General features: G+C 34.6%; 1 protein-coding gene across 1 annotated transcript; it reads left to right on the top strand.

Moving 5' to 3' along the window:
• The first annotated feature begins 2558 nt into the window (after positions 1–2558).
• Positions 2559–5100, top strand: LOC133799708 (protein FAR1-RELATED SEQUENCE 5-like). Its single transcript, XM_062237710.1, has 4 exons — positions 2559–2819; positions 3450–3508; positions 3586–3894; positions 3978–5100. Exons 1-4 carry the CDS (start codon positions 2559–2561, stop codon positions 5098–5100), a joined length of 1752 nt encoding a protein of 583 aa, XP_062093694.1.
• The last annotated feature ends 16216 nt before the right edge of the window (positions 5101–21316 follow it).

The raw sequence follows: 21316 nt of genomic DNA, 5'->3' as shown, positions 1-21316 counted from the left end.
GGCATGGAAGACTCTATTTGTTGCGATACTATTGTATTTCTTTCAAGACAAACGTTGATGGCCAATGAAAATAATCATGCCAAAGTTATCCTTGACGAGATGCTAGGTGAGGCTTATCTCCATCCTTCTATATTTTTTCTTTCAGATAAAATTATTGATTACGCTCGAAAGATGTGGAATGAAGAGGATTTTAATTTCTGTGTAAAAGTGGATGTTCATGTTTTTGTTTATGATCTTCCTCCACAACATGATTCTGGCATTGATGGTGACGTTGATAGTGAGGATTATATGGATAATATGACTATTAATTTCGTGGCGGCAAGCGAGCAATCCATTGAAAGATTGGAGAAAGTTTTGATTAAAGATGATCAAATTGTATGTTCTATTTGCTTTGAGAATGTTCATGTTGGTTTGGAAGCTACAAAGTTACCTTGCACACACACATATCATGAAAAATGTATTGTTCAGTGGCTACAAACTAGTAAATTTTGTCCAATGTGTCGATTTGAGATAGTTTAAAAAATCATTTTTATATTTGTTGCACAAATTTCAGCATGTATTAAATCCTATTATATACTAATAATCCGAATTTTATCATATAATTTCGAAAATGTGGGAACATTTGAATTTCAATATTTATATAACAAAACATTGCATGTTTAATTAGAAAGACTTATTCATTTGAAAAGATACATATTCATCTTCCCAATAAAATAATAAAAATAAATATAATAGTTATATATTTATAAATGAATTAATCCACATTTATTCTATCAACACAACTTTATCTACAATTATTAAATGACATGTTCACATTAAAAGGCAAAGGTTCATAGAACCTATACATATTTTCGAAATACCCTATTTTAATGCAAAAAAAAAAAAATCCAATAATATTTTGAAATTTATAATTTTGTACATCAAAGATAATTATTATGGATGTAAATTGTTCAACTTCCCATATTAATTTATGATATTCTCTATTTTTTATTAATTTTTAATTGTTATTATCTAAATCCTATTAATTTTTATCATGTTTAAATATAATATAATACTTTCAAATTTTCAACCACCCCACTAATTATATTAAATGTACATCTTCATATTTAAATACTCTAACCAACTATATATAACCTAGCATTAAAATAATTTTTTTTTTAATATTGCACAATTGTGGTTCTCTAAACCCTAATTTTGAAATTTGTAATGAAAATTTTGAAAATTATAACAATTATATTATTACACATTAATTAGGGTTTACACTAATTACTATTTCGAACAATTAATTATTGAATATATGTTAAATATTAAATGCACATCTTCATATTCAAAGACTCTAACCAACTATCTATATCCTAGCATTAAATAAAAAAAGCATTAATATTGCACAATTGTGGTTCTCTAAACCCTAATTTCGAAATTTGTAATGAAAATTTTGAAAATTATAAGAATTATATTATTATACATTAATTAGGGTTTACACTAATTACTATTTTGAACAATTAATTATTGAATATATGTTAAATATTAAATGCACATCTTCATATTCAAAGACTCTAACCAACTATCTATATCCTAGCATTAAATAAAAAAAATATATTGCACAATTGTGGTTATCTGAACCCTAATTTCGAAAATTATAATGAAAATTTTGAAATATTATTGGATTTATACATATTTTCTAAATTTCAAAATTATATTAAATGCTATTATAATTTTGAAATTTGTAAGTATCAACTTTTCAACCACCCCACTAATTATATTAATTAATGCTATTATAATTTCGAAATTTATAAGCATCAACTTTTCAACCACCCCACTAATTATATTAAATGTTATTATAATTTCTAAAAATTTAAGTGTAGTTCTATTGGTTAAACATTCTGGTGATTCTTAATTACAAAGCAAAAGTTCATAGAACCTACACATATTTTCGAAATTACCTATTATTATGCCAAAAATTATATATAATTATTAAAATTACAACTTTTCAACTTCCCATCAAAACACAATGGTTTCAAAAATGATTTAGTATTTTTTTTTTAAAATTATAACAATTATATTATTATACATTAATCAGGGCTTACACTAATTACTATTTTGGAGAATTAATTATTGAAAATATGTTAAATATTAAATGCACATATTCATATTCAAAGACTCTAACTAACTATCTATATCCTAACATTAAAAAAAAATTAATATTGCACAACTGTGGTTATCTAAACCCTAATTTCGAAAATTCTAATGAAATTTAAAAAATTATAATGAAAATTTTGAAATATTATTGGATTTATACATATTTTCAAAATTGCAAAATTATATTAAATGCTATTATAATTTCAAAATTTGTAAGTATCAACTTTTCAACCACCCCACTAATTATATTAATTAATGTTATTATAATTTCGAAATTTATAAGCATCAACTTTTCAATCACCCCACTAATTATATTAATTGATGCAATTTTAATAATATAATCAGTTTAAATATAAAAAAATATTGAATAGTGCTACACACCATTCGAATTTTTTTTTTAGAAGGAATAGGCTGGAGAAATGACTAGTTACGAAAATGGTTTGGAAGCTGAACAAGAAGATACAAAATCCTTATCTTCTGAACATGAAGTAGACCCTGCTGGGGGAACACGTTTGGAAGAGACAAATGATGAAGATGTACTAGAAGACAATGTTGAATGTGGCATTAACGAAGAATGGACTGAACCTGATATTGCGCAATGGAGGAGGCTGCTTCAATTTTTGGATATTGACAAAGAACTAGAACATATTCAGTTTTCGGACTTCAAAGGCAAGGAGTTTGTAAGTATTGAACAAGCAGAATATTGTTATTTTTTGTATGCGAAAATGATGGGGTTTAGTGTTAGAAAAAAATTGAAGAGAGAGGACAAAAAAGGTATTTTACACATTAGAAGTTGGGTGTGTTCAAACGAAGGTTTTAGAGAAAAAAAATATTGTAATCTTGATAATAGGTGTAAAGAAGCTCGTGCTCTAACAAGAACGGGTTGTAATGCAGAGTTTAGAATAAATTTAAATAGGGAAACTAACCACTGGATTACTAAGTGTTTTAATAACCATCACAACCATAAGTTTTCCTTCTTTCGTGAAAAACCATTTCTTAGATCTCATAGAATATTTAGGGACGAGATGAGGGAACAAATTATGTCAATGAAGAGAGCCAGAACTAAGACCTCCCAAATTTGGAATTACATGGTAGAAGTTCATGATGGTTGGGAAAATGTGGGATGTATCAAAGATGACTTGTACAAGGGAATTTGTAAAATATATTCAACTTGGGATGATTGTGACACGTCCACAGCAATAGGTTATCTCGAAGCAAAAAAAGGGCCGGACAACATGTTTTTCTACAAGTATGATTTAGATAAAGAAAATAGATTGAAAATTTTATTCTGGTCTGACGGGACTTCCCAGGTTGATTACCAATTATTTGGTGATTGTTTGGCTTTTGATTCTACTTACAAAACCAATCGGTATTTTTAATTTTTTTTTACCTTATATCGATTTCTTAGTAAAATATCAAATATCATATTAGTTTTTTGTTTAATAGGTACGGAAATCCATTAGTAATACTACTTGGGTCTAATAATCATGACAAAACGTGTGTGTTTGGAGCTGCACTTCTTGATAATGAGACTTCGACCACATATGATTGGGTATTGGAAACATTTTTAGAGTGCATGGGTGGTAAGATGCCGTCAGCAGTTTTGACGGACGGTTGCAAAGCAATGAACAAAGCACTGGATAATATTATGCCTGGTGTTCCACATCGTATTTGCTCGTGGCACATACTAAAAAATGCAATGCACCATGTACACAATATAGCATTCCATCAAGAATTGAAGAAATTTATTTTCAGGTAATACATTAAATGGTGTTTTATCTGATTCTCTCAATTATAATATGAATACATTTATATTTTTCTTTTTTACAAAAATATAGGTATTACAAGGAGGAAGAATGGGAGGATAATTGGAAAGTGACTGTGAATAAATATAGATTGACAGGAAATGCATGGGTGGAAGCACAATATGGCACAAGAAAGCAGTGGGCAGATACTTTTCTACGTGGTATTTATTTTGGTGGAGCTACTACTACCGGTATATGCGAATCTATGAATGCATTCTTGAAAAGAGATTTGCAAAATAAAATACCATTGTGGATGTTTATACGACACTTTGACCATGCTTTATCTATGTTGCGTTACAACGAGATGAAAGAACACTACAAAACTAATTTGACTGAACTAGTTTTGAACCAGACAACTATGCCGTGTGTGGAGGATGAAATTTCTTTAATTTTCACAAGGGAAATTTTTACAAGGATAAGAAAGGAGATACGACGTGGCGATAATTATATTGTCCTAAAGGATGATAAGATACCAGGTTACACTCTTTATTTGGTGAAAAAATATATTGGTTCTGGATTAAAGCGCAAAGTGTTAATCTCCAATGATGGGGATGATGTGCGATGTGATTGCTATTCTCTTAAGACAAAAGGAATTCCATGTAGACATATTTTTATTTCATTGAAGAATTTGGAGAGAAGAAGTTTGCCAATTTGTTTGGTAATTAGACGTTGGCTAAAAGATGCTAAAGAAGTTCACCTGTTAACTCAAGGTAATGAAAGAAAGTGTCCTCATCTCGAAATTATTGAAAATTTTAGGTATGGTGGTGTAACCACACAAACTACTATCACGTTGTACCTTGCTACAAGATCGCGAGAAGCATTTCAAAAGGCTATGAAAATTGTATCAGAGTTGAATGCTGAATTGGAAAAAATGCCTCCAGATGAAGAGTTAAAACATCCTCAAAATGATGAAGGAGTATTCCCTAATAATATTTTGGACTCTCAGATTAAAAAAACAAAAGGTAGACCAACTACAGCCAGTTTGTCGAAATCATTCTCTGGAGGTGCAAAGAAGAGAAAACTAAAAAAATCGCTATTACATTGCAAGTATTGTGGTGAGGATGGACATGATTCAAGGAATTGTCCTATTCAACCAAAGTCCACTACAAAGAAAAATGGTCATTCGAAGAAGAAGAATAAAAAAATCAATCCATGATTAGTGATGTCTTTTGTATAATTGTTTACAAACACTTTCTGTATTGTAATCATTAATTTCGGCTACAACAATATAGGGCTAATTATTGTGTTTTTTTTTTCAAATATTATAAATATGGTATTGAGAATTGGAAAATTTAATTAATTTGCATAATTAGGGCCTACACTAATAATTAGTTTAAACAATTAAATATTGAATATATGTTAAATATCAAATGCACCTCTTCATATTCAAAGACAATAACCATGTAACGCCCTGGATAGCCAAGACCGTTACACTGTGTACTTATAAAAGGTGCAAGACTCGCTAATCAAGTCATTATTTTGAAAACGTGTCACTAGACATGTAAGAGCTAAGGTTAAGAAGGTTTTGGTCTCAAAACACTCATTTAATATATTTAAACTGTAGTAAACATGGGATCCCATACGAAAAAAAAAGTTAGAATAAGTTTACAGACTCCAAAAAGTACATGAGTATTCTCTAGCCATACTAAGGCAAAATAGTCAGTTTTCAGGTTTCACGTCCTTGCCTAGACCTCAACCGTGGCGGCCGAGAACCTGGCTATGTACATTCTGCTCGCTGAGCTCTCCAATCAGGGCTGATCTAACTTGCCCTTGCCTTTACCTGCACCATGTAGCACCCGTGAGCCAAGGCCCAGCAAGGAAACATCATAAACAACTCAAACAATAATAGCAGACAATTAATTCATTATGCATGTTTTCCCATCAGATAATCCCCAACAGATATTCAGCATATACAATCGGATTCAAGAAACACTCTATCACGTATAACACTCATATCACATAATATTCAGGGCCGACGACTTAGGGCGCACCCTTTGTTTAACCCACTGACTCCGGCCCGCTTAAACTGAGCTCAATGCATAATAAGCTGTCCTCGGCTACCAGTGGCCGAGCCGCGCCCTGTGCGCTAGTGAAACCCTTGGCACCCTTAGGCCGTTGGTTCACTAAATGTCTTGCATGGCATAATACCATCTTTTCAAGCATTTACAATAGGGAACCCTTAGTCCCGTCGCATATATTCAACCAGGTGCAGTTTTCTTACCTTTAATTTGTGCAGTTATTGAATTACGAGCAACGCCTCTCAAGCACGATCCATTCCCGAGCCTAAGCCTTTATCACCTAGTCACAACCAAAGTATAGGGTTCCATTAATACTTTGATATAGGTTTCCAGTTACAAAACTAACTCCTGGGAATCCAAATTCCACCAAGCACGGTGGTGAAACCAATCCCGAGCACACTAGACCACTTTCCTGTGCCTAAAACCCTCAAAAACTCATGTGTGCAACCAAGGGCTGCGGCCCCTAAAGCCTAGCCGTGGCCCTAGCCTTAAAACAAAACCACACTCATGCTTAACCGCACACGCGCCGCGGCGCCCTCCCTTGGCCGAGCCTTCTTGGCCCTTTTTCATCCTAGGGCCGCAGCGCTCTCCCCTTCGTGCCTAGAAAACTCATCATTTCTAAGCTTCAAACCTCACCTTAAACCATTCCAAAGCCCCCCAACTCACAACCAATTAATCCCAACTCCTTTAGCATGACTTAAACAACATAATTCCACAGAAAACACAGCCTAACACACACTAATATTCTCTTTTCAATTTCTGAAACTTAAGAGCTATAGATACTCAAACTAGCCATTCAAACCCAATTTAAAACCTCTAAACCATGAGTTGAAACTTACCTTTTCTGTTGAATCACTTCACCAAGCCAAAGCCAAGCTAAGTCCCCAAGTTTCCTCCTTAATCTTGCCTTAAAACATCAAAACCATATTTGCTTCAACACTTAACCAAAACCCAGAATTCTAACCACAGAGAAGAAAATTAAAAGCTTACCTTAACTCTGTTTTAGTTCTTGATAAATCCCTGAGCTAAGCCTCCAAATCACCCTCCTTCAATCCTCTAAACTCCAGCTGAATTCTAGCAAATTCTCCTTAGATTTTTGTGTTTTCCTTAAGAGAGAATAGAGAGGTAAGGATGAGAAAATAAGGCCGGTTTATGTTTTCTAAAGACTTCCTTATGTCTATCTTACTCGTTAAGTTAATCCCGAGGCTCAGGGTGCCGGAACCGTCCCCGAGGCCAAAATGGTAAAATCCCCCAATATTCCCGCCTAGACATCCTAACCTCAAATATATCTCCATATATTTATTTTCATGACTTGATAGTCCAAATTGCTACCCGCTATCTAAAAATACCCCCAACTTATCCAAAGTCATATCTTAAGTCCCGTTGTGACTTCTCCCGCTATCTGACCCTAGAATCGTCTCGAGTCGTGCTCTGCGAACCTGTCCACATAATAATGTGGTTCTCACATATATCACATATTTATTCCATATCACATTACCACATAATATCATCAATTATCATATTAACATTACTAAACATATACTTACTCATTTAAATCACAATTATTCCATTAATGCCCTCCTGGCACACTAATCAAGGCCCTTAAGCCTTATTAGCGATTTTGGGTCGTTACAACTATCCCCTCCTAATGAGAATTTCTTCCTCGAAATTTACCTGAATAGCTCGGGATGCTGATCCCGCATCGCCGTCTCTAACTCCCTGGTCGCTTCCTCGACCTTGCTATTCCTCCATAATACTTTCACTAACGGAATCGTCTTATTCCGCAGAACTTTGTCCTTCCGATCCAAAATCTGAACTGGTCTGTCCTCATAGGACAAGTTTGTCTGCAGCTCCAAGTCCTCATACCTCAACACATGTGTTGTATCAGAAACATACTTCCACAACATAGAGACACGGAACACGTTATGAACTCCTGATAGTGACGGTGGCAAGGCTAGCCTATAAGCCACCTGTCCAACCCTCTCTAGGATCTCAAAGGGTCCAACAAACCGAGGGCTCAGCTTGCCCTTCACTCCAAACCTCCTCACACCCCTCAGTGGTGAAACTCGCAGAAACACACGGTCCCCAACCTGGAACTCCACGCTCCTACGCTTAGAATCAGCGTAGCTTTTCTGTCTACTCTGCGAGGCAAGCATCCTAGATCGAATCTTTTCAATAGCTTCATTAGTTTTCTGAACCATATCTAGCCCCAAATACCTTCTCTCACCCATCTCATCCCAGTGAATGGGCGATCTGCACTTCCTTCCATATAACATCTCATAAGGAGCCACTCCAATCGTGGACTGATAACTGTTGTTATATGAAAACTCAATCAATGGAAGATACTTACTCCACGAACCCTCAAAATCAATCACACATGCCCTAAGCATGTCCTCCAATACCTGAATCGTCCTCTCAGACTGTCCATCAGTCTAAGGATGAAAAGTTGTGCTAAACTTCAACTGAGTCCCCATGGCTCTCTGCAGAGCTCCCCAGAACTTAGAGGTAAATATAGGGTCTCGGTCAGATACAATAGACTTTGGAACCCCATGGAGACGAACAATCTCTCTCACATACAGCTCTGCATACTGTTCCACGGTATAAGTCGACCTCACTGGTAGAAAATGAGCTGACTTGGTGTATCTGTCCACTATCACCCACACCGAGTTATGAAGTCCAACTGTCCTGGGTAATCCTCCGACGAAATCCATCGTAATATCCTCCCACTTCCACTCTGGGATACCCAAAGGCTGAAGCAATCCCGCTGGTCGCTGATGCTCAGCCTTAACCTGTTGACATGTCAAACATCTAGACACATACTCAACTACATCCTTCTTCATCCCGGGCCACCAGTATAATGTCCGTAGATCTTGATACATCTTTGTGGTACCCGGATGAAGTGAGTATGGTGTAGTGTGAGACTCATCCAGTATCTCACGCCTAATCCTCTCATTTGCCGGAACACATATCCGTCCCTGATACCGAAGTAAACCTGTCTTAGAAACATAATAGTCCTTAGCCGTTCCCGCTAACACCTGCTGCCTAGTATCCTGCAACTGCACATCTGTCAACTGACCCTCCTTAACTCGCTCTAACAGGGTCGACTGCAAAGTGATATTGGCTAACTGGCCCACCACCAATTCTATCTTTGCCCTGGCCTTCTCATCAGCCAATTCTCTCGATATCTGAGTAGAACTATACAACTGTCCTGGGCCCCTCCGGCTCAATGCATCTACCACCACATTGGCTTTCCCAGGGTGGTAAAGGATATCACAATCATAATCCTTAACCAACTCCAACCAACGTCTCTGTCTCATATTCAGATCTTTCTGGGTGAAGAAATACTTCAGACTCTTATGGTCGGTGTATATCTCACATTTCTCTCCCTACAGATAATGGCGCCATACCTTCAGTGCAAACACCACTGCCGCTAACTCCAAATCATGAGTCGGATACCTCTGCTCTTACTCCTTCAGCTGTCGAGACGCATAGGCTATAACCTTCTCATTCTGCATCAGCACACAGCCTAAACCCAACCTCGATGCATCACAGTAGACCACAAACTTCCCTTCCTCCGTAGGAAGACTCAACATAGGCGCAGAAATAAGTCGTTGCTTCAATTCCTGGAAGCTGTTCTCACACTTCTCTGACCAGATGAACTTCTGATTCTTCCTTGTCAATTCTGTCATCGGTGAAGAAATCTTCGAGAACCCTTCTACAAACCGCCTGTAGTAACCAGCCAACCCAAGGAAACTCCGCACCTCTGAAGCATTCCTCGGCCTCGGCCAATCTCTAACTGCTTCTACCTTGGATGGATCCACCTTAATCCCTTCTGCCCCAACTATATGTCCAAGAAAGGTCACCTCTGGTAGCCAGAACTCACACTTCTTAAACTTGGCGTACAATTGATGCTCCCTTAACCTCTGTAAAACCTGTTGGAGATGCTGCTCATGCTCTGTCTCTGAACTAAAGTATACCAAGATGTCGTTGATGAAGACAATGACGAACTGGTCCAAAAATTCCTTGAACACCCTGTTCATCAGATCCATAAAAGCTGCTGGGGCATTGGTCAGACCAAAAGACATGACCAAGAACTCATAATGCTCATAGCGCGTCCGAAAAGCTGTCTTTGGTATATCCTCATCCTTGATCCTCAGCTGGTGATAACTAGATCAAAGATCAATCTTTGAGAACACCGTCTTACCTTGCAGCTGATCGAACAAGTCATCAATCCTTGGTAGAGGGTACTTATTCTTAATAGTTAACTTGTTCAATTCTCTGTAATCAATGCACATCCTCAAAGTCCCGTCCTTCTTCTTAACAAACAACACTGGAGCACCCCATGGAGAGTAGCTAGGCCTGATAAACCCCAAATCCAGAAGTTCTTGCAACTGTATTTTCAACTCTTTCAGTTCTGCTGGTGCCATCCTGTATGGTGTCCTAGATACTGGTTTTCTCCCCGGTGCCAACTCAATCTCCAACTGTATCTCCTTACGTGGTGGCAACCCCAGTAAATCCTCAGGGAAGACATCCAAAAACTCACACACCAATCTGGTCTCTCCCGGCCCTGCCGGCATAACTCTAGCGGTATCCACTACACTAGCCAGAAAACCTATGCATCCCCCCTGCAGCAAGTCCCTGGCTCTCAATGCTGAAATCATAGGTACGCGGGGTCCAGACACCGCACCCACAAAGACAAAAGGGTCCTCGCCCTCAGGCTCAAGGGTCACCATCTTCTTCCTGCAGTCAATCGTAGCTCCATATCTAGCCAACCAGTCCATCCCTAAGATCATATCAAAATCCTCCAAATCTAACTCAATCAAATCCACCGAAAGTTTCCTACTATCAACCATCACTGGCAGTGCCCTAATCCATCTCCTAGAGACTACCAGTTCCCCTGTAGGCAACAAAGTCCCAAACCCTACAGTCCGATACTCGCTAGGTCTACACAGTCTATCAATCACTCTACTAGAAACAAAAGAATGTGTAGCACCAGAATCAATCAATACTGTAAAAGGAAAGCCAGCACTAGAAAGCTGATCTGTCACTACTGAGGGACTAGCCTCAGCCTCTGCCTGAGTCAAGGTGAATACTCGAGCTGGAGTCAAGCCATCCACCTTTCCTGCTTCACCTTTCTTCACCGTTGGGCAGTCTTTCCTGAGATGTCCCACTGCCCCACACACAAAACATGCCTTGGCCCGACACTCGCCCAGATTTCATCTTCTACACCTCTGGCACTCTGGATAGGTCCGCCATGCCTCACCGCCACTCTGACGGCCACCCTGAACACCTCGACCCCTCCTATCAGGACCAGGAGCGGCCGAAGTGTGAGGAGTCTTCCCCTTGAAGTCACTGGGGCCTCTGCCCCTACCTGCCCCTGGATAAGGAGGCACCGCCCTACGGCTCTCATGCCTCACAGCGCTCTCCCTCCATATCTTGTTCTCTGCTTCTTCAGCAATAAGAGCCCTCTCAACGGCCTGGGCATAAGTGGTTCCTCCAGGTACCGTTGTGATCCTAACATCCCGGGCTATCATAGCATTGAGCCCCCTGATAAAACGATCTTGCCTAGCAGCATCAGTAGGCACAAGATCTGGTGCAAACTTCGCAAGCCTATCAAATTTCAGGGCATACTCAGTAACAGTCATATTGCCCTGTACCAAACTCACAAACTCATTGACCTTTGCTGCCCTGACAGCAACATTGTAGTACTTCTGGCCAAACAAATCCTTGAAACCTTCCCAAGTCAAAGTGGAAACATCTCTGGTCTGCGATGCCACTTCCCACCAAATGTGGGCATCCTTCCTCAACATATAAGTGGCACAGGCCACTCTATCCTGCCCCTCAATTCTCATAAAATCCAGAATTATTGTAATCATGGTTAGCCACTGCTCGACTTTCAATGGATACGGTCCACCCTCAAAAATTGGGGGTTGCTGCTTCCTGAACCGCTCATATAACGGTTCCCACTTGTTAACAACCTCCCCAGGCTGCACAGCTGGTACCACTGCAGGTGGTACTATAGGGGCATCACTCCCTGATGGAGCCTGCTATCGCAGAATGCGGATCTGCTCATCCTGACTCAATAATCGAGCCTGCATCTTTGCCATTAACTGCTGCCAGTTCTTAAGGACTGGCGGAGGAGTCTGGCCCTGATCATCACTACCGGTCCCGGACCTAGTGCCGGCTAGTCGTGTGGATTTTCTTGGACGCATAGCTATCCAAGTCAATCTGCAAATAACGACTCGGCGGTCAGACCATGGTGACAGGGTAAAAGCTTCTCCACAACTCATCAATAGAACATAATCAATCACTGATAGCCAACATATAAGCACCCATGCACTATATACAGTTAATCATCCATATACTCATTTACACGCACGACAATGTTAATAAACATGCCTCAATACTTTCACGCAGCAGTCAAGGGCCAGGCCTTATCAGTATCTCATGCTCCCTAATAATCCAGTAAATAACAGCATTCATAACTCATCTTAGGCACATAAGCACATAAACACACATATACACATTACCAAACCCTGACTTGAGCTTGTCTCAAGCAGCGAATGTACATGCCCAGGCTGTCTTCAGGAACCCTTAAACCTAGGACGCTCTGATACCAAGTTGTAACGCCCTGGATAGCCAAGACCGTTACACTGTGTACTTATAAAGGTGCAAGACTCGCTAATCAAGTCATTATTTTGAAAACGTGTCACTAGACATGTAAGAGCTAAGGTTAAGAAGGTTTTGGTCTCAAAACACTCATTTCATATATTTAAACTGTAGTAAACATGGGATCCCATACGAAAACAAAGTTAGAATAAGTTTACAGACTCCCAAAAGTACATGAGTATTCACTAGCCATACTAAGGCAAAATAGACAGTCTTCAGGTTTCACGTCCTTGCCTAGACCTCAACCGTGGCGGCCGAGCACCTGGCTATGTACATTCTGCTCGCTGAGCTCTCCAATCAGGGCTGATCTAACTTGCCCTTGCCTTTACCTGCACCACGTAGCACCCGTGAGCCAAGGCCCAGCAAGAAAACATCATAAACAACTCAAACAATAATAATAGACAATTAATTCATTATGCATATTTTCCCATCAGATAATCCCCATCAGATATTCAGCATATACAATCGGATTCAAGATACACTCTATCACATATAACACTCATATCACATAATATTCAGGGCCGACGACTTAGGCCGCACCCTCTGTTTAACCCACTGACTCCGGCCCGCTTAAACCGAGCTCAGTGCATAATAAGCTGTCCTCGGCCACCAGTGGCCGAGCCGCGCCCTATGCGCTAGTGAAACCCTTGGCACCCTTAGGCCGTTGGTTCACTAAATGTCTTGCATGGCATAATACCATATTTTCAAGCATTTAAAATAGGGAGCCCTTAGTCCCGTCGCATATATTCAACCAGGTGTAGTTTTCTTACCTTTAATCTGTGCAGTTATTGAATTACGAGCAACGCCTCTCAAGCACGATCCGTTCCCGAGCCTAAGCCTTTATCACCTAGTCACAACCAAAGTATAGGGTTCCATTAATACTTTGATATAGGTTTCCAGTTACAAAACTAACTCCCGGGAATCCAAATTCCACCAAGCACAGTGGTGAAACCAATCCCGAGCACACTAGACCACTTTCCCGTGCCTAAAACCCTAAAAAACTCATGTGTGCAACCAAGGGCTGCGGCCCCTGAAGCCTAGTCGCGACCCTAGCCTCAAAACAGAACCACACCCATGCTGAACCGCACACGTGCCATGGCCCTTGCTTTGGGCGCCGCGGCACCCTCCCTTGGCCGAGCCTTCTTGGCCCTTTTTCATCCTAGGGCTGCAGCGCTCTAGAACAGAACCGCGGCCCTCCCCTTCGTTCCTAGAAAACCCATCATTTCTAAGCTTCAAACCTCACCTTAAACCATTCCAAAGCTCCCCAACTCACAACCAATTAATCCCAACTCCTTTAGCATGACTTAAACAACATAATTCCACAGAAAGCACAACCTAACACACACTAATCTTCTCTTTTCAATTTCTGAAACTTAAGAGCTATAGACACTCAAACGAGCCATTCAAACCCAATTTAAAACCTCTAAACCATGAGTTGAAACTTACCTTTTCTGTTGAATCACTTCACCAAGCCAAAGCCAAGCTAAGTCCCAAAGTTTCCTCCTTAATCCTGCCTTAAAACATCAAAACCATATTTGCTTCAACACTTAACCAAAACCCAAAATTCTAACCACAGAGAAGAAAATTAAAAGCTTACCTTAACTCTGTTTTAGTTCTTGATAAATCCCTGAGCTAAGCCTCTAAATCACTCTCCTTCAATCCTCTAAACTCCAGCTGAATTCTAGCAAATTCTCCTTAGATTTTTGTGTTTTCCCCTTGTTTTCCTTAAGAGAGAATAGAGAGGTAAGGCTGAGAAAATAAGGTCGGTTTATGTTTTCTAAAGACTTCCTTATGTCTATCTTACTCGTTAAGTTAATCCCGAGGCTCGGGGTGCCGGAACCGTCCCCGAGGCCAAAATGGTAAAATCCCCCAATATTCCTGCCTAGACATCCTAACCTCAAATATATCTCCATATATTTATTTTCATGACCCGATAGTCCAAATCGCTACCTGCTATCTAAAAATACCCTCGACTTATCCAAAGTCATATCTTAAGTCCTGTTGTGACTTCTCCAGCTATCTGACCCTAGAATCGTCTCGAGTCGTGCTCTGCGAACCTGTCCACACAATAATGTGGTTCTCACATATATCACATATTTATTCCATATCACATTACCACATAATATCATCAATTATCATATAAACATTACTAAACATATAATTACTCATTTAAATCACAATTATTCCATTAATGCCCTCCTGGCACACTAATCAAGACTCTTAAGCCTTATTAGCGATTTTGGGTCGTTACAAACCAACTATCTAAACCCTAATTTCAAAAATTATAATTAGATGTGTAAAATTTATTAATATACAAACCCTAATTTCGGCTATGCCAATTGTGGTTTACAATTAATATTGAAATTTTATCATTAATTTCGGCTAAAAAAATATGTAGTTTTAATTGTTAATGCACATCTTCAAATTGAAAGATTCAAATAATTAATTATATAAAAATATATCTTTTATCATTAATTTCGGCTAAAAAAATATGTAGTTTTAATTGTTTTTTTTTCAAATATTATAAACATGGTATTGAGAATTGGAAAATTTAATTCATTTGCATAATTAGGGTTTAAAGTCATTTTTTTAAAATTAATTTCGGCTACAAAAAATTAGGGCTAATTATTATTTTTTTAAAATTTTGAAATAGGAGAAGTAATTTAATCATGGTATTGAGAATACATCAAGAAAAAACTATAACATTTAAAAAAACCAAAAACTAAACCAAAATCAGCAAGGTTAACATTATTATATTAATCATAAACTAAACAAAAAGCATTTAAAAAAAATACATCAAGAAAAAACTATAACAATCATAAATAAAACTCTTAGAAATCTATTGACCTTGCTTTGTAGTTTTAATTGTTTCATCATCTATTAGCATCTTCATATACTTTTCAAAGCGTTTTTTGTCACCGCCTGTTAAAACTTAAAAGATTCGTTGTTCACCAATCTTAACTTTCATCATTTCTTTATTCCAAATTTGGATCTCCAACATCAAGTTTCTAACCATAAGCTTGGTTAACTCCGCTCTTTTCTCTTGTTGGGCGATGGAGAAGTTGATGAGATTACAAGCGTTGCTCCGTGGGACATGATAGTCTCTTTCCTTGGCCAATGTTTCTACTATTGACAATTGCTCTCTTAATAAATCAATCATAACCAGAATTGGTAATTGAAAGGCAATGAAATCTTCCATGTTCAACATCTATTCTAACTCTAACCAAATATAAAGATTTTTTTTTCTATCTGTCTTTGAAATGTAGAATATATAGGACAATACTCTAACAAAGTATTATGAAGCAATGCAACCTTTTCAAGGTTTTTTTTTATATAGAATTTCGGTTTCCTTAGAGATTTTTTTTGGAAATATTCAAAAATAATAATTAATATGGAATATATCTTAAATATTAAATGCACATTTTCAAATTCAATTATCTACATTCTAGCACTTAATAAAAAAAATTAAATTGTTTTTTTAAACCCATATTTCGGCCTCTAGATTTATTAGGAGAATAATTGTTTTATTTTTTTAAAATAAATATAGTTTTGAGAATTGTGAAAATTTAATTAATTTGCATAATTAGGGCCTACACTAATAATTAGTTTGAACAATTAAATGTTGAATATATATTAAATATTAAATGCACATTTTCAAATTCAAACACTCTAACCAACTATCAAAATCTTAGTATTAAATCAAAATTTATTAAATTAATATTTTTATATACCCATTTTTCGGCCACAACAAAATATTAGAGAGAATAATTATTTTTTTTCTAAAAAATTAAATATAGTTTTGAGAATTGTGAAAATTCAATTAATTTTCATAATTAGGGTTAACACTAATTATTAGTTTGAAGAATTAAATATTGAATATATCTTAAATATTAAATGCACATTTTCAAATTCAAACACTCTAACCAACTATCAAAATCTTAGTATTAAATCAAAATTTATTAAATTAAAATTTTTTTAAACCCATTTTTCAGCCACTACATTTATTAGGAGAATAATTGTTTTGTTTTTTTAAAAATAAATAAATATAGTTTTGAGAATTGTGAAAATTCAATTAATTTGCATAATTAGGGTTTACACTTATAATTAGTTTGAACAATTAAATGTTGAATATATATATTAAATATTAAATGCACATTTTCAAATTCAAACACTCTAACCAACTATCAAAATCTTAGTATTAAATTAATATTTTTATACACCCATTTTTCGGCCACAACAAAATATTAGAGAATAATTATTTTTTTTCTAAAAAATTAAATATAGTTTTGAGAATTGTGAAAATTCAATTAATTTGCATAATTAGGGTTTACACTAATTATTAGTTTGAACAATTAAATATTGAATATATCTTAAATATTAAATGCACATTTTCAAATTCAAACATTCTAACCAACTATCAAAATCTTAGTATTAAATCAAAATTTATTAAATTAATATTTTTTTAAACCCATTTTTCGGCCACTACATTTATTAGGAGAATAATTGTTTTGTTTATAAAAAAATAAATAAATATAGTTTTGAGAATTGTGAAAATTCAATTAATTTTCATAATTAGGGTTTACACAATTAAATGTTGAATATATATTAAATATTAAATGCACCTTTTCAAATTCAAATACTCTAACCAACTATCAAAATCTTAGTATTAAATCAAAATTTATTAAATTAATATTTTTATACACCTATTTTTCTGCCACAACAAAATATTAGAGAATAGTTATTTTTTTTCTAAAAAAATAAATATAGTTTTGAGAATTGTGAAAATTCAATTAATTTGCATAATTAGGGTTTACACTAATTATTAATTTGAACAATTAAATGTTGAATATATATTAAATATTAAATGCACATTTTCAAATTCAAACACTCTAACCAACTATCAAAATCTTAGTATTAAATTAATATTTTTACACATCCATTTTTCGGCCACAACAAAATATTAGAGAGAATAATTATTTTTTTTCTAAAAAATTAAATATAGTTTTGAGAATTGTGAAAATTCAATTAATTTGCATAATTAGGGTTTACACTAATTATTAAATGCACCTCTTCATATTCAAAGACAATAACTAACTATCCAAACCCTAATTTCGGCTATGCCAATTATGGTTTACAATTAATATTGAAATTTTTTAAGATTAAAAATAAAAAATAATTACACATCTTAAAATTCAAGAACTCTCCTTTTAGATAATAATAGTCTTTTTCAAGACAATATAGATATTTGAAAGGGTACAATAATAAAAATAAAATCAACAAAATTAAACATAAAAATACTTGTGGAAACAGTAAAAAAAATAAAAAAAAACTACTAATCTTCGACATTCCTCTTCTTATTGGTGTGATCTTCTCCGATCATCATCTTCTTTGTTGGGTTTTCACTAATACGACGAAGAAATTTCACAGTTACCTCTTTGTGGTCTTCATGTGGCACCTTCTCAATCTGTTTGCAACTTCTCTTGATCTTTGCTAGTTCAATTTGCCATTTATTTATTTCCTCCTTCAAGTTTTTAACATATAACTTGGTTAGTTCCCTTCTCATTGTCTTTGATATACTGGCAAATGGATAAGGAATTCGACCACCATCTTCAAAATGTGTACCGTCTCCAACCTTGGTGATTGGTAAGGTAGGCAAAGTTTCGGCAATCTTCATCAAGGATTGAAGATTCTCAATCATTCCTTCTACTAGAGACAAGTATTCTTGATCTACATCAGACATGGCTAAGAGTAGAAAGAGATGATAAAAACTGTGTTAATTTTTTTACTAAAATAATAAGATATGTAGAAGTTCAAATTAAGGTGTGTGATATATAAATAAGTAGGGTTTTAAAGACAAGTGCCTGTTCAATTTTTTTAATAAATTTCGACCAATAACACTAAATAATTACATAATTTTTGGCCATTTAATAGGGAATTGGATATTATTGGAAAGTAGATAATATGGTTATTTTATTAATAAATATGAAACACTTGAGCACATAAGATTCAGCCACCTATGTTATTTTGAAAATAATGGTAATTGGCAATTGTTAATAAATCCAGCAAATTATTAACAAAATTTTGGAATTGATAGTTATATTATAACATTAAATAACAAAACAACTTCCAATGTAGTACATTTGATTTCCTAAAGAAAATAAAGAGGAACATATGGTTATTTTTTATTTGAACCATGCATGTGATTGAAAAGAAAAGACTCATGATAATTAATTTCATATTCAACATCAAACAGTTGTTGCCTCAAAAACAAGTCTTCCTTCTCCGAACCTTCAATAAAAGATAACGCTAAATATTTTTGAACTTGTTCAATATCTTTCAAATCCAAAGGATTTGTCGAGTATCGTTGGATTATCAGATCTGCCAAGATCATCCTTATTGTACTTCTTTCATGAAAATTTTGCAAGAGTCGCGACTGAATATCATCCCGCAAAGCATGTAAGTCTCTAGTGATGAATCTTTCTTTGCATTTGGAAATGGAATGACGACGAACAATTTCCACCATAAATTTGTTATGCATTATGTTGTGACTCATCTTGAACTATCACTTTTCAATAATTAATAATGTTGTCACTTATATAGTATGCTTTTATTATTATTCATAATTAACAATGGAATATGAGAGTTCAATGCATTTCTCATTAAAATGGTTACATTGATTATAAAGAGATGTAACATGTTCCAACCTATAACAATTAAATATTCAATTGGTAATTTCGAAAATATATTTACATATCTAAACAAAAATATATATGTTTTTTTTAAAAAAATAAAAGTAATTAAGATAGGCTTTTATTATAGTTTTTATAGCATTTTTCATTACTATTATTACAGTGATTAAATGTAAATTGATAATTTCGAGAAGACCTTTTACATATCCAAGAATTATAGTTGTGGCATGTGTGTTTTAGTATTTATTATAGTTGTGGGATGTGTGTTTGGGTATTATGTAACATTTTAGTTTTTAATAATTTGTATAGTGTTCGAGATCTACAAAGATATATTAAATAAATTACTATATTTTATATTTAATATACATTTCAATAATTAATATTAATAAATAATTATAGTTATTTTATGTAATTTTTTATTAATTTTAAAAGTTATCAAATTCTAAAAAAATATTAAATAAATTACTAAATTTTCGATTAATTATAATTTCTAAAAATTATTATTAATAAATAATTATAGTTACTTAAAATATATTATGGTTTAGTGAGAAATTATTATCATAAGTTACTCTTAACATTTTGCCATTTACTTATCGTAACAATTTATAATGTTCATGTGTTGAAGAACATTGCAAACAAATAAATTGAAGAATATTGTAGAGAAACTAAAATTCATAAAATAAAATTCATAGACGACAAATTACAATGGATAATTGGCGTTCCAGCAGTTCAATCATTGAAAGAATAAGCACATTGAAAGTTATAAAGTCTTCCATAATAATGAAAAATTGTGTTAGAAGAGATGTAGGAATTTTCTAGAGAAACTGAGGAAGAGATATATATTTTTATGAAAACTATTTAATCTACTTTAGAATATATATAGCCTAAGAAGATGTTGTGTAGGGTTATGAAAAAATATTTTTTAATTGTTTGTTTATGAAAATAATATATTTAATGAGTAATTGCAACTTTTCAAATACATGCATGTTTCCACTTTTCATTTAGTGTGCATTTATGATACGAATAATTGCATCTATTAAATTTGAGGTGGTTATTCCCATTTTCGAAAATATAGGGTATTATTTGGCCACCTGTTTTTTTCGAAAATTGTTCCTATTTTCTTGAAATGGTGTATGAAAAAAAGACATTAATTGGAAACCGATTAGGTATCTTTTTAATGGTCATATATTAATTGAATATTAAATCATATTCCTTAATTATTTATTGGGTAAAATAAAAATTAAGCATCAAATAAAAACAAAATACAAATAATTAATATTCTCTAACTTAAAATCTACTCTTCATTTCCCTTTATCTTTTTATTTGAAGATTCTCCTTCTTCATCTTCCATAATCCTCTTCTTGATGCTTTCACGAGTCTTCTTCATTTTGACAAGTTCTTTGTTCCACTCTTCAATTTCTCCCTTCAAGTTTTCAACATACATGTTGTTCAATCCCCTCCTCATTTTTTGAGATATTGTGGCAGACTTGTAGGGAAAATTTGTTCCATCTTCGAATTCTGTAAATTTTGATGAAGGCAAGATCTCTGCTACTGACAAAATGAATTTTAATTTTTTTATCATGCCTTCAGCAAAAGAGATGAGATCTTGAATCATGTTATCCATGAGGAATGTTGAAAGACAAAGAAATATGTGAAAGGAGAGTAAAGTAGGTTGTGTTTGAAGAAGAAGTGTATAATATATAAAGTGTGTTCTTAAATAATTAAAAAAATAATATTAATTTATTAACAATTGCAACTCTTCAACTTCATTGATTTAAATATTATATAATTAGAAAAAAAATATTCAGCCATTAATGTTGTTGGAAAGACAAATAATTTCGGCCACATTAATAATTATTATTATATATTTACTTTTTTTTTCAACTCTAAACCTTCATGCATGTACATAAAACCTAGATTTCACATTTAATTATAATTATTATTATTTTAAACTTTCTTTTTAAAATGTACATTTATATTTTTTTGGGAAAGTGGG

This window comes from Humulus lupulus, chromosome 9 (assembly GCF_963169125.1).
Source record: "Humulus lupulus chromosome 9, drHumLupu1.1, whole genome shotgun sequence".
NCBI classification, from domain to species: domain Eukaryota; kingdom Viridiplantae; phylum Streptophyta; class Magnoliopsida; order Rosales; family Cannabaceae; genus Humulus; species Humulus lupulus.
The sequence above is the reverse complement of the archived record's forward strand: the minus strand, read 5'-3'. Positions and strand labels throughout refer to the sequence as shown.